At 45.4% G+C, this 20355-nt stretch overlaps 1 protein-coding gene and 1 pseudogene across 2 annotated transcripts; both read right to left on the bottom strand.

Annotated features, from left to right (window-relative positions):
- Positions 1-6814: 6814 nt before the first annotated feature.
- On the bottom strand, positions 6815-7129 carry LOC308556941 (transmembrane emp24 domain-containing protein 2 pseudogene; annotated as a pseudogene). The gene has a single exon. The product of its transcript is annotated as a transmembrane emp24 domain-containing protein 2 pseudogene (transcript).
- Positions 7130-10995: 3866 nt separating this feature from the next.
- On the bottom strand, positions 10996-20341 carry CHMP7 (charged multivesicular body protein 7). The gene is made up of 10 exons (XM_081133986.1): positions 19920-20341; positions 17754-17925; positions 16093-16278; positions 15823-15956; positions 14789-14837; positions 14420-14539; positions 14042-14140; positions 13755-13815; positions 12677-12856; positions 10996-12442 (listed from the first exon to the last, which is right to left on the bottom strand). Exons 1-10 carry the CDS (start codon positions 20216-20218, stop codon positions 12390-12392), a joined length of 1353 nt encoding a protein of 450 aa, XP_080990112.1. The 5' UTR covers positions 20219-20341; the 3' UTR covers positions 10996-12389.
- Positions 20342-20355: the final 14 nt, after the last annotated feature.

Below are 20355 nucleotides of genomic sequence, written 5' to 3'. Positions count from 1 at the left end.
GGGGTGAAATGCTCTGAAGATCAATTAAGTTTATTTGATTAAGTGTATCACTTAAGGCCACTGTTTCCTTGTTGACTTTCTGTCTGGAAGATCTATCCATTGATGTCAATGAGGTGTTAAAATCCCCTACAATGACTGTATTACTGTCAATCTTTCCCCCTATGTCCATCAAGGTTTGCTTTATATATTGAGGGTGCATAAATGTTTACAAGGGTTGTATCCTCTTGTTGGATTGCTCTCATTATCATTATGTATTCCTCCTTTGTCTCTTACTATAGCCTTTGTTTTAAAGTCTATTTTGTCAGATATAAGTATTGCTACCCCAGCTTTTTTCCCCTTTCCATTTGCATGAAATGTCTTTTTCCATCCCTTTTAGTTAGTGTGTATCTTTCGCTCTGAGGTGAGTCTCTTGTAGACAGCATGTATATGCATTTTATTTTCTTATCCAATTCAGCTACCCTATGTCTTTTGATTAGGGCACCAAGTATTTCTCTACTTTTTGTGCATCACTTCCCTTCCTTGGTCCTCATTGATGGAACCAGCAAAGAGGTCCAACCCACATCAAAGAGTCACTTATAAGGTGCACCAGCCTTGTGGGCAACAGGCCAGGGTAACCACTTACATGGTGATTTGCAGGCAATCAAATTATTCTACCTTGCTACATCTAGAAAAAACTCCTGCACCCACCTTAAATAGGGCTTGTAATTCTTGCCATGGAACAGAGGCTATAGTAACCTAGGAGACCAAGGTTGAAATCCATCCTACTGTTCCCTGAAAGGCACTGAACTGTAAGCCCCTTGGTCATCCTGAATTCAGAAACTGAGCTACCAGCATGTAAATTCCAGGTCTTAGGACAGGGTGGGATAGTCTGAGTTGGCTGTTATGTAGGCTATGTGGGCGAGGTCAGTATACCTCAGAAGGCTGGCTGAGAGAAGAGACTGGGAACAGAAAAATTGAGAAAAATTAAGATGCTTTTTGCACTCTTGTAATTTTTCCCAGAGTATTTCTAAAAATGATGGTGGTATTAGATCACATTTACAAAAACTATCTTTCCAATAATTTTTCAGGAATAAAAAGGACCTAGACTAAGTGCAAAGAGAACTTAGGAGTCAAGTCATGATCCTTTGGGTGGGAGGCATGACTGTGAGAGGAGATTCTGAAGGCTTGATAGGTCCTCTGGCCCCAGCCTCCATCCTGGAGGGGCATCCAGCCCCTAGGGATGGGTGGGAGGGAGGGCAAAGGGTGAGAGGGCAGCAGGAAGGACATGGGGCACCCATTTGAGTTCCGACTCTGACAGGCCCCCCCCCCCCATGCTGGCATAATTAAAGTGGGAGCAGACCTGAGAGAATGCTGAGTATCCATATAATGGTGTTATTTTGTCCATGAGGCTTTCCTGACAATAGGTGTGAGCCTGTGAGCCTTGGAGGCAAGCCCAGTTAGCAGCTGTGGACCAGATACAACCTGGGAGACATATACATGCTGACTGGAAAACAAAGGCCCAACTTTCTCAACAAAGCTACCCTCTCTCCTCAAAATGGAGGGACAAACCTAAAACCCAGGAAACAAGCCACGCCTCCATCTCTTTAGAGCTGGCCCATGAGAGAGGAATTCAACACATTCAGAAACAAAGTTCTCAGCCTTGACCAGTGTGGCTCAGTTGTTAGAGCCTTGACCCGTGCACAGAAGGGGTTGTGAGTTCAATTCCCAGTCAAGGGCAGTTACCTAGGTTGCAGGTTCGATCCCTAGCCCTTTCAGGGCACATGCAAAAAACAACCAATCAATGTGTCTCTTTCATATCAATGTTTCTGTCTGTCTGTCTGTCTGTCTGTCTCTCTCTCTCTCTCTTTCTCACACACACACACACACACACACACTCACACACTCTATCTGCCCCTCCTTTCCACTCTCTCTAAAAAATAAAAATTAAAAAAAAATCAATGGAAAATATCCTTGGGTGAGGAGAGGATTTAAAAAAAGAAAAGAAAGAAGCAAAGTTCTCAGAGAAAGGCTGCCCATGAACCTTGTTTCTACCACAGCCTCTTCAGGTAACTCAGAAGCTGAACAGAAGAAGTGTCAGCATACAGATCTCCACCGTGGGATGCCTAAACAAGTGGGGATCAGAGTGCATCTACCCACACTGTTTGGGGACAAATAGCAGGTGAAGATAGAATGGTTCCCATTCAGAGGAAAGTAAACAACAAAAGAGCAGCACAAAGGATATGCAGAAGAATTTCTACAGCAAAGAAATAAAGAAAAGCATAGCAGAAAAAAGAGGAGGAGAGTGTATTGAAAGATTTTCTTGGAGGAAAAAAAGAAGGAAATTTCAGTTAATAACTGCTTCACATTCCCAAGGAAATCAAAGAAAGCCTGATTTCCATGTCACAACGGATAAGCCACCAGATTGAGATGAAAGAGAACTGTCAGAGCAATGGAAAGATGTAAAAGAGGCAATCATGCTCATCACAGCAACAGCAGAAACTAGAGCCATTGATGCTGAAAACAAGTCAGTGGCTCAGAGAAAAGGCTCATGAAAATAAAGATAACTACTGGTTATGTAAAACTTGCCATATAAACTGCACATGTTTAAGCTTCACAGCGGCCCTTTCAGATGGAGATCATTACCCTTATTGTAGGAAAATAACCCCAGGTCTCTCCAAGGGCACCCAGCTACGAAGAGCACAGTTGGAACTCATTCAAATCCAGATCTAGCCTGACTGCCACTAAACACTACAAAATTAAAATTGTCTATCTTTAGAATGGCATTAGAATTGCCTTGACACTCTGGCCAGTGGCCAGATGCAGAAGTCAGGAATTCAATAAATTAGGTGAATCAGGCAGTTGGAGAAGTATGCTAGGTGTGTGCTGTAGAATTTCATCTGAAACAGGAAGCATGATTGAAAGAGCATGAAAAGGTTTAATGCAGGGACATGGGTTGCAAGCAGTCCTATCTGAAGGGAGGGACCTAGAGTCCCCTGCTGCCATAGTGACCCTAAAGTATAGACCAATACACCTTTCCTTGCCATGGGCAGGATCGCTGTGGGTGCCTGCAGCTCTGGAGACTTTGTCCCAGTGTCATGTCTCCTCTAAGCCACCTCAACTTGCCTGAAATGGAATACAGGCATTGAACTGTCAACCCAGTAACCTCAGCTGGCTTGAGATGACAAACTATTCTCTTCATGTTTAAGGTTAAGTTTAAGACTATCCAGTTTATGTTTGTTATTAAAGGTCTCTTTGACATCTTTCAGCTAATCACAAACCAAAATTCACTCTTCCTAGACTGGCGCCTTTCCCCCCCTCTTTTCCTCTCCCACTTTCTTATATAAATCCTTCCCTCCACTAGCACCCCCTTTTTTTACTTTGTTCATTGATAAGAATCTAATGACTCCTTGGTGTACTTGAGAGTTAGTTATATAACTCACTAAATGTTTCTAAGTTATGTTTTGACGTTCATTATCCTTCTTGGGAAGCTATGAGAAAACATAATCCAGACAACCAAGAGAGGAATCAAACTAAATGACTCACAAACTTGGATGTCATGGGAGGAAACGTATCATGATGAACATTTAACTTGCTTGAACAGTTAATTAACTGAAACAATCACAGCAACAAAACGGTATACAAATATATTTCTTGAAAGGAGGGCTACAGAATGTAAAAACAAAAGCATTTGTTCTTATCATAATAGATTAGGACAGGAATCAGAATGCATTCTAAAGCGTGGAGGAGAAAAGAAGGGAATAAAACTGTAGCAAAGTCAACAAGTACTATTTTCTCCAAGTAACTGACAAAGTCGTGGGACGTTGGTTAATAAAGAAACGCCCACCATATAGCAAAATATTACATGGGGGGGGGACTTAAAAAAACAAACAAACAGAAAAGCGGTGATAGAAGTAACACTAAAAAAACTTTCATGGCAAAACATAAATGGAATAGATTCAATGATATCATAACCATTAAAATGGATTCAAAATCAAAATGTCATTCTGTATTCTTTACCAAACTCACATCTGGAACAACTCTATAAAAATTCATTTAAGGATCTAAATGAAATAGTCAAAACACTACATCCGGCTTAACAGGGAAACACTGGAGGTGCCACATTAATTTCAGGACCAGACTGGGATATCTACTAACACCTCTATTATTTACCATTTTGTTTTTGTTTTGTTTTGTTTTTTAGAGACACTAGGAAAATTTATTAGGCAGAAAAGAAGAGGAGAGGAGAGGGGAGGGGAGGGAAGGGGAGGAAAAGAAAAAGAAAAAGAAAAGAGAAAAGAAAAGAAAAGAAAAGAAAAGAAAAGAAAAGAAAAGAAAAGAAAAGAAAAGAAAAGAAAAAAGAAAAGAAGGAGGCTGGGGGGGAGAGAGAGGGGGCAGAGAGAGAGAGAGAGGGAGAGATGTTTGGAAATGTGATGAGATTAAATTACCATTGTTTGCAGAATATTTGCTTTTTTTCTACCTAAAAGTCCAAAAGAAATCAAATAAGAAATTACTATAAGCAAGAATTATCTCCAGAAATGAAGACCATCTGCAGCAGAGAATGTGGGAGTGACAACAGAAGGGCAGAAAGGGGCAGGAATGGGGAAGGTGTAGAGAAAGTTGGGACAAGGAAAATGCGGAGAAGAGAGAGAGCTGGGAGACATGAAGAGACCAGAGGAAGAAAGGAATGAGAAATCCACCCCCCAGTCCCTGCTCTACCTGGTTGGCCTCTGGTGTGGCAAAAGCTGCTGAGGAGGGTCTCCCTCACTCACTCCACCCCCCAATCTCTGTTGTGTTTGTTGTCTCTCAGTTCCTGGGAGACCACTGCATCAGGCCTGCCCAGAGTTCCATCTTCCTTAAAGGGCCAGAGTAAGGGAACCCAGATGGGGTATAAGGGGGCGGGGCAGTCTCGAAGATGGTCTGTGGGGCTCAGGCATGTCCTCATCTCAGCCTCCAAACTCCTGCAGGAACTCCTTACAGTGACTTGAAGGGACTCCTTATGGTGATGTGAATTTGCAGATGTTTACACACCCACCTCCAAACCCACATCCATTGTCCCCAGTTCAAGCACCACTTCACATTCTGCTTCAGTGGCCCCAAGGGACATAAGGAAAGATGAATATTAAGACTTTGTAATGGCATAGGAAATGCCTTTGTTTAAAGAGCTCAGGGGAGCAACATCAATCTCCTCTATTTAAAGAACGACAACAAGAAAAAATATTGGAAGGAAACACACTCAATTGTGGGCAGTGGTTGTTTCTGAGTGGTTGTTTTGTTTTGGTTTTTGTTTTTAGAAAGAATTGTTAATTTACTGAACCTGGAGCAGATTTGATACACAACCAATTTTAAATTTACATATTTGAATTCAATTTTGAAGTGTTTTCTTACACATAAATCTTGCAACAGTTGTCCTAAGGTACAAGTTTTTTTGCCCAAGGTGGAAAAACTTTTCATCCTGAACATGAAAACCTGTAACAAATTTAAATTAATTATATAGAACTCATTACTTTTAGTTTTACCTTTGCAAAGATTTAAAAAAAAGTACAAGTAACTAATATACATCAGCCACTACGTAATCCTGGATCATCCCCACACCAAACCTGATGCTCCTTCCATTTTAAACCATCATCAGAGATCAAGAAGACATCATTTCGTTTTATAAAAAACAAAATTCACATGTGCCAAAAAAGACCCAAGAAAAACAAAAACCCTAGTACAAACAGTGCTGTCAGGACCCTAACAAACAAGTGGCTAAATGCCACTGATCAAAAATAAAATAGTGGCTGTATATCACTCACTGCAATGAAATCCAAGAGGCTTAACCCTTTGCCATCAAGAAAAACCCAGGTTCCCAATCCCATGAATGCCAAGAGTGGAGCAAGTGTGTGCTAGCACAGAAAGAAAAAGAGCTACCATTAGCCGAAATACCCAGAGAACTGGCTCTAATAGAGACAAGGATAGGCAGAAATCACAAAAGGGTTATTAGCTGCTTGTGTCATCAGTTTAGTAAAAGTGAAGTCCTATGATTCAAAGTAAAAATTTAGGGGGGAAATTGTTGTTGAGTTGTCTTATCTTTAAAGCAAAAACAAGATAGACAAAGTGCAAAAGAACCAACTTGGCAGCACACTCCAAAGTCACAGAGCTCTGCCATTAGGTGAGCAGAAAATGCCAAGATTCAGACTGTTGTTTCTCATAAGAACTAAACAAAATGAATCTTTAATGACTTGAACTGCAGGATAAGGGGTCAATAGAATGCAGTTGTTTTAGTAAAGTACTGTCCTGAACAAACTGCATTTATTATGAAAACAGGAGATGAGAGAATAAGGACCACGTGCCTACGTATCACTTACAGGCTCTGGAAGGGCCTGTATAATGGAGGCAGAATTCAAATAAGAAACTGTGCTGCCTGGCCAGGCGTGGCTCAGCGGCTGAGCATCAACCTGGGATCCAGGCAATCGGGGTTTGATTCCCGGTCAGGGCACATGCCTGGGTTGCAGGCTAGATCAATGACTCTCATCATTGATGTTTCTATCTCTCTCTCTCTCCTTCTCCTTTCCTCTCTCTGAAATCAATAAAGATTCATTTTTTTAAAAAAAGAAAGAAAGAAATTGTGCTGATCAAATGTCAAATTTTCACTATCCTTTTCCTTAAAAGGTTTTTCCCCAATATCTATTAATCACAAAGAAACAGGCTGTGAATGTACAATTCTGAAAATAAAAATGTAAAAACTAATGACATTATTCTGACCAAGATGTTTGGTAAACAGTGAATTATGAGTTTTGGATCATCAGGAAAAGGCTTTTTAAATGATCCTCCAGACTTCAAAAAATCTCTTCAGTTAGTAGATCTGTCCCAATGTCATGGCAACTAGAACATGAGCTTCATAGAAGGACCAAAGGACCACTCTGCTGTTTGTGTTGTTGTTGATTGCTCTGTGTATCCTGTCCCAAACTTCCATGTACTCCTGTTTGTGCTTCACAGCTGTTATCACCACTGCTAGTTCATTAATCATTTCTTCTAGCTTGTTCTGGTGAGCTTCTGTTTCCATGCCTTGTCCTTTTGGGGCCTCCCCAGTATCAATGGTGAACATCACTATCTTTGGAGTCATGGTGGACATCCTATTGCTATAACAAAACTTACATGTTCCAGCCATGTGAGCAGCAAATGTGTATTTCCCACTGGACTCCTAGTCTCCTTTATAAATTCCTTTATTATCAGGTCTTATAATCTCCACATTGATGTCCAGGAAGTTGCCCTCAGCCACCTCGAAGATGAGGCCCATCTTGGTGCTGAGGTGACTCACTTGAAGAAGCACTCCTCTGCATGTGCGTAGATGCTCATGAAGTAGCCTGAGGCCATGGCCAGCAGGGTGGCCAGGAGCACCATCAGCTCAGTGAGCGTCACCATGGTGGGGCTGGGGCCAAATCCAGGACCGGGACTGAGGCCTGCAGAGCCACCACCACCTCAGCTCCCTCTGAGTGGTTTTATTATGTTGTTTTCTTCTTTAGACTTCTGACACAAATTTTCTATACTATATGTATAGGATATGTGTAATTCTATAATATATGTATAAATGTATGTTATTTTTATAAGCAGAGATAATACACCTATTTTCCCAAATCATTCAAAGTGGCACTACATGCAAATTCAGCACAACCTTTTAATGAACTTAGAGCAAACCTCAACAGCATTAAAAAGGACATAGGAACCATAAAAAAAACAAACCAGTCAGAAATGGAGGATACACTAATTGAAATGAAGAATAATTTACAGGGAATCAACAGTAGAGTACATAAAGATGAGAATCAAATCAGTGATTTGGAATGTAAGGAAGCAAAAAACACCCAATCAGAAGAGCAAAAAGAAAAAATAATCCAAAAAATGAGAATAATGTAAGGAGCCTCTGGAAAAACTTCAAGTGTACCAACACTCACATCATGGAGATGCCAGAAGGAGAAGAGAGAGAGAGAGCCAGAAATTGAAAACTTGTTTGAAAGAATAATGACAAAAAACTTTCCCTACCTGGTGAAGGAAATAGACATACAAGTCCAGGAAGCACAGAGAGTCCCAAACAAGATGAACCCAAAGAGGCCCACAGCTAGATACATCATAATTAAAATGCAAAAGATTAAAGACAAAGAGAGAATCTTAAGAGCAGCAAGAGAAAAGCAGTTAGATACCTATAGGGAAGCTCCCATAAGACAGCTGATTTCTCAACAGAAACTTGGCAGGCCCGAAGGGAGTGGCAAGAAATATTCAAAGTGATGAAAGCAAGGACCTGCAACCAAGATTACTCTACCCAGCAAAGCCATCATTTAAAATCCAAGGACAGATAAAGTGCTTCCCAGACAAGAAAAAGCTAAAGGAGTTCATCACCACCAAACCAGTATTACAAGAAATGTTAAAGGGTCTTCTTTAAGAAAAAGAAGAAATATTAAAAATATGAACAATAAAATGGAAATAAATACACATTTATCAACAATTGAACCTAAAAAACAAAATAAACAAGCAGAACAGAAACAGACTCATAGATACAGAGAACATTTTGATGAGTGCCAGATGGGAGGGAGGGTTGGGGGAATGGGTGAAAAAGGGGAAGGAATTAAGAAATACAAATTGGTAGTCACAAAATAGTCATGCGGATGGAAAGTACATCATAGGGAATATAGTCAATAATATTCTAATAACTATGTATGGTGGCAGATGGGTACAAGATTTATCAGGATGATCATTTAGTAAGTTATAGAATGTCTAATCGCTGGTGTGCACACCTGAAACTACTATAATACTGTATGACAACTGAAAAATAAAAAATGATTTAAAAAATAAAAAAGAGGGAGAGCGAAGCCTAGGGTAACAGAATACCAAACTGGAAACCAACAAACCCAAAGTTGTCCTGCAAGCTCTGTGACCTTAGGCAAGACACCGGGCTTCAGTGTCCTCACCTGTAAAACGGAGGCTTTTTCTGCACTTGTTAGGGCTCCTTACGGCTCTCACGTTCAGGTGTCTCTTACTGTGCATTGCTTGTGTGCAGGAGGAGATAAGGAACCACACTTTTCTCCTAAGAGTAGCTGCAACTTGAATAAAAATGAGATGCTGGTGAGGAAACAGTAAAATACTTCAAAAGCAAAGAGGGTTGCCAAGCTCAGCCGTGAACCTCGAAGCCAAGCTTCATTGGTTCCTTGTGAGTCAGCAGTGCTGTCAGCAGCCTCATTCTTCTGAAGAGCTTTGGTGGTTTGCTTTCCGAATTGCCTCGATTACATTTCCAGCAGACTGAACCAAAATATCTCCACCTCTTGGGGGCAGAGGTACAGGAGTCAGCTCAACTTGAATTCTGCCCTCCAGGCAGGCAGTGATCAATAGATGCAGTTTAACCCTTGCTCTTCCGTCTCACCAGCAGGGCTTCTGACTCAGAGCCCACCCAGGTCCCCAGCCTATGGCTAAGAGCCCCTTTCAGAGAAGCCCAGAAGGTTCTGAGACTTCGCCCTTCCTCCCACCTCCCCAAATGCACACTTTCCCCTCTTCCCACACCGCCTCTCTCTCTACCGCATGACCATCCCCCAGGCAGCAGTGACTGGGGATTCCCTAGCCACCTTTCCAGGCTCGGCATTGCCATGATACTGCTCTGATCTGTCCAGAGGCAGCAGGGATTCAAGAGAAGGGAGAAGTGGACCATACACAGGGGGACACTAAGACAATCAGAACTTCTGGAGTCATCTGCTTTACATTACAGATGGCAAACGAGGGGCTGGTGTCTCCAAAGGTGGCTGAGATGAAAACTGGAACCAGGTTTCTTGGTTCCCAGCCAGGACCAGCCCCTACCTGATTGATTTCCTGACTCCCTGCTTGATCTCAGCAGAATCACGCATAGACAAGATTTTAAGACTTGTAGATTGCTTTACAAGGTTTTGAATACCCAAGGAAATAGTCAAGGGAAACAACAGCTTGGATGTCATCTCTCAATGAAGATCCCTGGGCTCTCCAACTTGAAGTGTTTATTCTCCAAACTTCCTTACCTCTCTCTGTACCCCCCACAGGATACTTCTGTTTCAAAAAGGCAGTATCTGAACCTGGTCCCTCTGGGCCTGATCTCTCTCCATATGGAAGACAATTCATCTGCTCCCTTAATAAACCAGATCCATTCCTTCGAGAGGAGAATCCTGATTAAGAGTCTGCCCCCCTCCCATTGGGATCACATGCTGAAAATGCAGCCATCACTGGCCAGAGGCTCCTTTTTCTCAACTGATTCAACCTGGACTCAACATTTTTCAATTTTCTGTACCTCAGAAAAGAACCAGGCCAAGACATTTAAACAAGGACCCCTCAGCAGCTCAGGTCAGCAAGGAATGAGACCAGATGAGACGCTCATCAAGTCCAGATCTCTTGCTTTCAGCGGGGGAGGGGGGCACAGTGGGGATAAGGGTAGTAAAAGTTGGGGGGTAGTGTTCCCTATTTCCTGGAGCCTCTGTGAGAACCTGGCCTATCTTCACTTTTCTCTGTTTAAACGGTTTGTGCTCTGGGCTTTTCCTGTTTGGTTCACCTGCTGACTTACCTAGAGCTGTGAACCTAGTGCTGTGGCAGATCTAGCCTGTTCCTAGCTCTGCACTCAGACTCAAACAAAGCCCATCCCTCCTCCCCACCCCCACCCAGGCAGTGACAAACACCAGGCATGTAGCAGGTGCTGAGTAAATATTGCTGCCATACTAAAATATGGTAGGATCCCATGGCCAGAGGAAATTGGGTCATTTAAACAAACAGGCAAAGTAAAAGAACTCAAAGACGGAACACTCCTATAACCAAGGAGACTATTCAATGGACGCGGCCTCCCCCAGAACAGCGTCAGTGCGAGTCACCAGTGGGACTCGCCAGCTTTCAAAGAGCTCAGCACTCACACCAGGAAGCTGCACAATTCTCCTGTGGCCCCAAGTGAAAGTACTGTGAGTGTGAATGTTGGAGGTGGGAGTGGAGAGGCATGAAGGAACAAGAAACTTTATGCAACCTAAAGAAGGAACAAGGACAAGCACTTGGGTTTTTTCTTTTAATTATTTACCAGATAAAAAAGAAAAAATAGTGATTGTTTCTCTTCACCCCCAACATTTCAGTTGACCCAGGTCCAGTGGGAGAGAAATCTGTTGAAAGGTGATCTGAGCTCCTGGCCTGGAGCAAGCTCTTCCCTCTGCTCCACACCACCTCAGGCAGGAGGGCCAGGGGTGGGCTCCAGGCAGAAGTACTTGCATTGCACTGTGGCAGCAAAGTGGCAGTGTGGCTGTCATCTTCTCTTCTCCATTGCCACAGCATTCAGACTCTCTTGTCTGTCCCACTATGCTATCCTCCCCCCATTCATCAAAGGAAGTAGGAAGATGGGGCTTGAGGAGGCAGGGATGGGTGGAGAGCAGGGCCTGGAGGTACGCAGCAGATCCAGCAGAAGGCCCCCCAATCTTCTGCTTCTATTGCACAGCCTGGCTTAGGTCCCCTGCCCTGAGCAGTGGGCACAAAGCAAAATACCTCTGAAATTCAAAGAACCTGTTGCTGTGCCAGGCTCAAGAAGGGGAGGTGTGTTGTTGTGTGGCTTGTTCTGATATATATGTTACGTTTTAAGTTATTCCATGATGGGGCAGGGCAAAGATTATGCCTCTTTAAAAAAGCATATGGGGTTTGGACACTGGGGGCCCTGCAGTCACCTGGGCTTCTCCCCTTCAAGTTCAACAGTCCAAGAATAACCTTTTCTCCAGTCAGATCTTCTTCCACTAAGACAGAAGAGGCAGCAGCGACCATCAACCCCACGAGCCCCCTCCAAATGTCATGATTCTCAGCCACTCAGGGTGACCTCTTTTTCTGAATGTCTGGAAAATTTGACAAATGACCTAGAGAAAAACCTTTTACACTGTATGTTTCTGCATAAAGTGGCAGCTGTGTGATTTTCATTCTTCTCGTTGCAGTGAAAGTAGAGAGGGACCGGAACAAGCTGTTTAACTGACCTTACAGACAGAACACATTCCTCTATGAAACAGTAGGGGTGGGGGAAGAAGACTGATTTTGATTTAGCAAAGCTGCAAAATTTCACCTCCATTGGCTGGAACAAAGCTGGTGGGTGAAGACAAACCTAACTGAGCCAATGGCAAGAACTGCAGGCTATGAGAGACGACAGGTCAAACACAGAACTGTATAAATTGTGGCACTATAAAGATGAGAAGGCAGGTCCATGATACCAGCTGGGAGCAAGCCTTTGGAGCGCGCTTCCAGAAACTGTATCTGTCCTGTAGTAAGTAGTAGCATCCAGATAAATCAGAGTGGTTCTCCTTCCTCCTCTTCCCAAAAATTCTGAGTTTCTCATTTAAATAACTATGTACACACATACAAGCCTGGTCTCTCTTTTATATGAAGGTCCTTCACTTGAGGGTCCTACAATGGCTTTAGAGAGTCGGTTCCAATTGCCTTTTTGGAGATTTACTGCTTGGGACCAAACCTGCAAGGAGAAAAAATGATGAACACAGTATCAGGAAGATCTTTAAGATGGAAGCATCCCAGTGTTTAAGGCATTGAGTCCTAATATAAATAAATAAGGAGTCCGCAGCTCCATTACTGGGCTCTGGTACCCTGACCAATTAAGTAACTGGACTGGGATTCATCAACCCTGTGTGGCTCCTGTCAGCCAGAGGGCCCCATGCCCACCAGCAACCCTGGGAATACAGCTCCATACCTCCCTCTGATAAAGACAGTTTCTCAAGTTCAGCTTCAAGTTCAGCATCCGAGATCCTAGGGATAGGCACACTGTTGGTATAAAACAACTCATGGGGGTTGTTGGGCAGATCCAAAGGTTCTTTGGTGGTATCCTGAAGAAGGCTGTCCAATTCCTTCTCTAGTTCCTCACTGTCAAAATCTGGAAAGAAAAGAAAATATGAGGACACATACAGTCCAGGGAGGAAATGTATTTATGAGTCAAGGACTGAGGACAGCAAATCTCAGTTCAGCTTTACAAAGGAAGCCCAAGCCTTCTCTGGCCAGGTGGCTCAGTTGGTTGGAGCACTGTCCCATACACCAAAGGGCTGTGGGTTTGGTCCCTGGTCAGGGCGCATGAGGGAGGCAACCAATTGATGTTTCTCTCTTACATTGGTATTTCTCTCTCTCTCTCTCTAAACATATCCTTGGGTGAGGATTAAAAAACAACAACTCCAGGCCTCCTTGCAGGTTAAAAAAAATCATGTGCCCAGCCAGTGTGGCTCAGTGGACTGAGCGTAGCCCCATGCACCAAGAGGTTGCTGATTCAATTCCCAGGTAAGGGCACATGCCTGGGTTGTGGGCTCCATCCCTAGTAGGGATGTGCAGGAGGCAGCCGATCGATGTTTCTCTTTCATTGATGTTTCTCTCTCTCCCTCAGCCTTCCTTTCTCTCTAAAATCAATGAAAATGTTTAAAAAAAACCAAAAAAATCACATGACTTGGAAGGCAGAGGGCACCTTCAAGCAAACACTCTTTTTCCATACACGGAGCTAAGTCATTAACAAGGTATATTTTGTTAACCCCACAGAACTGACCCTGCTTCCTCTTGCCCTTAAAGAAGCATCTTCCAGTCAGAAGCCTAGTTAGTAAGGAATGCTGGAGCACAGTGGGAGGAGATGACAACTCCTTCCAAATAGCCCTGTGGATAAGCCCCAGAGAGAAGGGAGGGCAGGAGAGCCCTGCCTGCACCAGGAAAGGCAGATCCATGACCAAACCTACCACAGCACAAGGGAATGAAGTCCTCTTAGGAAGAAAGAAAGAACCACCTTGCCAACTCACCTAAGCCATTGGTTACCCCACCAGCCAGAGTCTGAGACACTTCATCCTGGGTGTCACACAGCTGTAAGGGAAAAACACAGGCCTTGAACTCCGGGTGATGTCTCTGTGGACCTTTGGTCTCAGTGTTCAGGGTTACAAAGTAATGCTACCCCATCCAAGAATCAAGGAAAGCTTCCTCAAGTTCACAAGGTAAAGAGTCCAGCTTGGGAAAAGAGGAAGTGCAGCATAGTCCCATCTGTCCTCAGTAACTTCCTTCTACAGAGTCCCTCCCCAGCCCCTTCCCATACCTCTTGAATCTGATCCACGAGGCTCTCTGCCTTCTCCACTGTGACATCCTTCATGGAGAGTTTTAGGGCTCCTACCCCAGCCTGATAGGCATTGAAAACCTAAGGAGAAAGCAGTTATCAGTGCAAATGAAGAAGACTGGGAAAAATACATATAATATTGTTTCACCTCCAAAAGACAGCTTTGGGTTTGTTTTTTTTGCTACCCATGCTTGATTCACCCCACATCCACTAGGCCAAAACTTCCCAACAGAAGAGGCTAAGGCAACCATATCCTAAAAGAAACCATGCTTCCTCCAAACAGCAGAGCCACAGTGGAGGGGATAAGGAGTGGGTGCCAGAGAGACCAGACAAGTATTGGAGCAGAGGGGCAGTGGCTACCATCTGATCTGTCTGGGAGGCATAGATCCGGTCCAGGATGCCTTGAACAGTGTCCAGCTTGGCATGCAGGGCCTCAATGCGCTTCTCTGTCCGTTGTTTGGCCTTGAGGGACCTCAGTGCCTAGAGGAGGTGCATGGAGACTTGGTCAGAGTCAGATTGGGCAGAACAAAGGGCCAGAGGAAGATAGCCATTCCCAGATGCTAAGATCATCCCAGGCCTCCTTCCCTCTCACTTGTAAAATAAGCTGTGGTGCCTGGCCACCCGCAGACTGTTGCCCTTGAGCCCCAAGTTCCTCTCTGAACTTCTGGGGCACCTGTCACCAGCTCAGGGTGGAGGTACACAGTTGGAGGGGGGGAAAAGAAAACTCACCAGCTGCTTCTTTCCTGTTCGGCATGCCCGACGGGCTTCTTCTTTACACCTATGAAATAAAAGTTCATAGGATGGGGTGGCAGGGTCCTGAAAAGTCCCCAAGAGTAGCACTGAAAAGTCCCCAAGGTAAGGTACGTCCACATCTGAAGATCAAATCCATATCACCCAATGGCAAGAAAAATGATGCCCGGCAGCCCACTGCCAAACTCTTGCAGCAAGTTGAGAAATAAGCTTGAGTTCCCACAGGGGGAGAGAGCATGCCAACAAGGCCCCTGGGTGCCAGGAGAGCGGAAATCAATTCCTAACACCAGCAATGACTTTGGACATATCCCTTAGGTTTCTCCCAGAGTAGGATGGAGTGAATAAATCAATCTTAATCCAGTGTCTATATACCCTATTTTTTAGAGAAGTGTCCATGTGCCTCTGGCAGGGATGCCTTGTACGGTCATCCAAGGGGAAGAGCAGGAGTCCCTCAGAGACCTCTCAAAGGCAGAGACTTGTCTTGCTCACTACTGTACCCAAGTCCCCAATCCAAGTCCCCAAGACAAGGCCCGGCTCAAAAAATATTGGTTAAATGGATACCAGCATGAGAGAGCATAAAAATGTTATCAGTCATAATCTTTGGAGGAAGAATTAAAATTCATTTTTTCGCCCAGCAGGCATGGCTCAGCAGTTGAACATTGACCTAGGATCCAGGAGATCTTGGTTCAATTCCCAGTCAGGGCACATGCTTGGGTTTCAGGCTCAGTCCCCAGCGGGGGGGGGGGGGGGGGAGGGCAGGAGGCAGTCAATTAATGACTCTCTCTCCCTCTCCCTTCCTCTCTCTAAATCAATAAAAGTATATTAAAAATTTCATTTTTTCTCCTTTGTGATATTCTGTGCTTTCCATGACTGCTGTATTAACCGGTGAGTACTCTTGTAATTAGCAAAAAAAGATACCCCCCCTTTTTTTAAAGAGCCCACAGACACCAATGCTTTTTGGGACTGAGGGCCAGCAGGGTGGGGGTTGGGGTGCTAGGCTCAGGGGTAGTTACCTCTCTGCTTCCTGGGATAAGGACTCCACTTTGCGCGAGAGCAGCCGTTCACTCTGCATCAGCTGGTACACCCCAACATCTACGTCGTTGACAGGAGAGACCTTGGCATGTGGCCCCCGGGCAAACTTTACAATCTGAGGGACAGGGACAAATTACTGCTGCCCCAACCACAAATGCTGAGACATCCCCAGGCAGGAATGCTGGTGGGCATGTCAGTAGATGCTTAATAAGTAATTGGGGAGTCAGTGAATGAACAGCTGAACTCCATACCTTTTCCCCATTCTGCTCGAGGACTGTGACTCTCTTCTCTTTCTGTAGCTGTAGCAACACCAAGTAGAAGGTCCTCTCGTCGGGACAGGAGCCCGCACAGAGGGTACTCAGCTCTGACAAGGCCACCACAGGGTGGGAGGAGAGAGGTGAGCTCTGATACAGACGATACACCTCCTCAGCCTTCTCCTGCAGGCAAGGCAAAACATGCTCACAAGCGCTGACCACCACCCACAGAACCCGGCAAGCCCTGACCCCCTGCTTCCAAACAAGGATCATGCAGGGCATGAACAGGGAAAATCGAGACATCTTCCCTAAAGCCACGGCTTTGAAAAGAAAAAGGATTTGTGTTGATCTAGCCAGTTTGGCTCAGTGGTTAGAGTGTTGGCCCCTGGACTAAAGGGTCTTGGGTTCTATTCTGACAAAGGGCACATATCTCAGTTGCAGGCTCGATCTCTGGCCCTGGTCAGGGCGTGTGTGGGAGGAACCAATCGATGTGTCTCTCTCACATCCATGTTTCCCTCTCTCTCTCTCTCTCTCTCTCCTCCCCCCACCTTCCATTCTCTCTGAAAAAGCAATGGAAAAAATACCCTCGGGTAAGGATTAAAGAAGAAAATAAAGAAAAAGGTTTTATGTTTTTTTGTTAATACTCACCTGAGGATATTTCTCCATTGATTTTCAGAGAATGGGAGGGAGGAGGAGGGAGGAAGGGGGGGGGAGAGAGAGAGAGAGAGAGAGAGAAACATCAATGTGAGAGAGACGCATCGATTGGTTGCCTCCCACATGTGCCCTGACCGGGGCCAGGGATCAAACCTGCAACCCATGTACATGACCTTGACTGGGAATCAAACCAGAGACCCCTTGGTGCATGGGCAGACACTCTAACCACTGAGCCACAAGGCTGGGGCAAGGATTTGTGTTTTTCAAATGCTGGAGGAGCCCGGCTGGGAGTGGCTTAGCAGTTGAGCATTGACCTAGGATCCAGGCGATCAGGATTCGATTCCCGGTCAGGGCACATGCCCAGGTTGTGGGCTCGATCCCCAGTTTGGGGCATGCAGGAGGCAGCCGATCAATGACGCTCTCATCATTGATGTTTCTATCTCTCCTTTCCTCTCTCTGGAATCAATAAAAATATATATTTAAAAAAATAAATAAATAAAAGAGCAATGATATGGAGTATAAGTCTATATGGTGTTTACAGATCAGACAGGAAGGGGAAAGAGTAGAAGCACTTCCATCTTGTACAAGTGTAATATTTCTCTCTCTCAAAGGTTACTATAACCTTGTCCACAGCAGTTTTGGCAGACTGGTAGGACTGCAGTAGGTGTGCACTCAGTCAAAGAGAGTGTGGGAGGTGAGAAAGTGGTGACAACAAAAGCTTGGACCAGAAAGAGACAGAGTGGGAACTAGGCAAGGGCCCAGGTCCCACACAGGACTCGAGTGGGTTTAGAGGCTGAAGATGGTGAGCACCAAAAGAGAGGGAGATGGAATACACAGATCATGCTACAGAATAAAGTATAGAATAAGGGAGGTCAGGTAAACTCAGTTATTGCCTATCACCATGTAAAAAGATATGTTCTTTTTCTAGTGATACATACAAGAGATGCTGAGGAGCCTGTGATCACACAAGATGACACCCAGACCTGTCCCTTCTGAATACCTACCTTAAGCAGCTCCACAGCCACAAGCACCTCCTCAGCAGGAACCTTATTATCCCCTAGCATGTTGGAAAGAGTCCACTTGAGGGGCTTCAGCAGGAAGACTCCGACGCCCCAGGAGATCCAACTGCTGTCTACACTGGCCATGAAGTCTGACTCCCGCTGCAGCTCCCCTCGACTGCAAAAAAAGAAAGGGGCATACAGTAGGCGTAATGCAATGTCCCATTCCAGTCGCTAGATCCCTCTTACCCCAAATGAGGAATCTGATCATGATCACCATCAGCACCATTTATTAGGCAGCCACTCTGTGCCAGCTATGATGAGCAGCTACTGTTTACACTCCAGCTCTAAGCCACACAACTCATTTTAGCTAATGAGAAAACTGAGAGGTGAGAAGGTGAGAGAGGCCAAATCTAAACCATAATTTGGCTCCAAAACAGAAGCTCTCCACTAAGACTGCAGAGGCATAGAAGGCTGCAGGGCCTATGATGAGACTTTTACAAATGAAGCTCAAAAACGATAAAATGAAAATAACAATAATGGATCACTGTGAAATGCAAGGCATAATGAAGAATACAAAGAAGTCAGAGAAAGGGTTTTCTGCTATTCCCAAGGTAGGGTGGAGAGAAGACATAAGCATTTCATGGTACTGGTAGTGGTAGCTACATTTACTGAAAGCTTACCATGGGCTAGTCACTATGCTAAGGGCTATGCAAGGAATTTCTCTTCAAATCTTCACAATAAACCTAGGTACAATAATCATCACCATTTTATAGTTGGTCAAACTGTGGCGTAAAGAGGGTACATAATTTGTCTGCGGTAACAGTTCATCCATGGTCACATAATTTAGCAAGTGGCAGAACTAGGATCTGAGCCCAGGCCATTTGGCCCTCAAGCAAGGTCGCTTCCATGGAGCGTATCTTTCTCAAGAAATTCTTCAGGTGCCTGATGCCATCAAACACCAGGAAGCGTCAGCAGAGTGCCAGCAGTCAGGAAAGGAGAAACTGAGGTATTAAAGGACTCTGGACTGGAAGTGGTAGAGGATGGTCCTGCTGCAACAAGGAAGCCCAGACTGTTCCTGTCCTTAAGTGACTTCTTCAGCTACCACCTCCCCTGCCTTCCACTTCAAACACGAACTAAAACTTTGTCCACAGTGCACTTGCTCAGAAAAGAGAAGTTTGAGAAATAGCTTGTTCCATCAGTCTCAGCCAATGGAAAGGTACTGGGGAGAAGGGACACTTCCGAATTGGGAAGAACAGCAAGCTAAAAGCAACATTTCAAAGTTGACTTTCTTCTTCATTCGCTGAGGGAGGCAGGCACTAGGCCGGTTAGGCTGCTCTCAGGGTGATACACACAATGCGAAGTGCAAGTGATTTAGAATCAGAAGACGAAGGGTCCAGTCCTGGCATTATATCTCTAACTAGTTGTGTAACCCCAAGTAAGTTGTTTGTTCTCTCTCAGGCTCAGTTTCTCCTGTCTGCTGAGGATAATTCTATCATCTTGTCCACAGAACTGCTGAGGGGGTCAGACGAAACGGTGCGTGTGAAAGTATCTACACACTGTGAAGTGCAATATATCTATTAGATATCTACGTTATTGCCTCAAAACACTGTACCTGTCGCACAGGTAGCACCTACAGGACCTTCTCAGAGCACAAAGATATTTAGTAAAGCCCTCACCATCCGTCATGTACTCTGCTCCAAACGGCCTGTGCCAAGGACAAGCCGAGATAGGCCAGACACATGACTTCTGCTTGAGGTTGTTGGCAAGATCCCTACAACTTGGCCTCTTCCCCACCACTGCCCTCTTAGCTCTGACCTCCCTCAATTCAATAAATCTTACAGACCTTCCGTTATGGGGTAATTAAAATTTGGAAGGCCCTATAAAATAACTCCATAACGGGATTCCAGTCCAGACAGGCCATTGTCACCTCTGCCAGGCTGGCTTCTCCTCTTACCATCTGGGTCTCATCTAATCGGACTATCCCCATACCCCATCTCCATTCCCCTCCACACATGCCCATCCAGGCCTCCTTCCGGTCTTCCTCTGCCTTCGTTTACGCACAAACACAGAGGCTGCTCTGAGGCAGGCGCCGGGCTGGGTGCGCGGCGCGCTGTCGGAGAACCGGGGGAATCCCGCCCCCCCCCCCCCCAGGCCCGGGCCCGCCCTCACCGCAGCAGGTCCTGCAGCACCGTGGCCAGCCCCAGCGGGACGCTGCCCTTGCGCTGAAAAGCCTCCTGCAAGTCCCGCAGACGCAGGCGCACCACCCCTTGGCGGCGGCTGTGGCTCAGCACCAACGGCGCCCAGAAGCCCATCTTGCTGTCCCAGTCGGTGCTGTTCACCTCGCGACTCCTTTTGAACGCGGAGAACAGGAAGGACATGCGCTCCTCATCCTCCTCCCACTCGGGGGGCAGTAAGCCCGCCGGGTCCCCCCCGGCCGGGACTTGGGCCTCCCGCTCCGGGGACCACATCGGAACCCCAGCCTGGCCAAGGCTCCAAACACTAGCCGGGACCTGGTCCCCTTCTGCCCTGGGTCCCTCCCGGCTTCCGTTCTTTGACCAACGCCCCCTCTGTCATTACGTCACCACCGCCCCAGCGTGACGTGTCT

This window comes from Miniopterus schreibersii (genome assembly GCF_964146895.1).
Source record: "Miniopterus schreibersii genome assembly, chromosome: 4".
Classification (NCBI taxonomy): Eukaryota; Metazoa; Chordata; class Mammalia; order Chiroptera; family Miniopteridae; genus Miniopterus; species Miniopterus schreibersii.
This window is presented reverse-complemented; position numbering and strand designations above follow the sequence as displayed.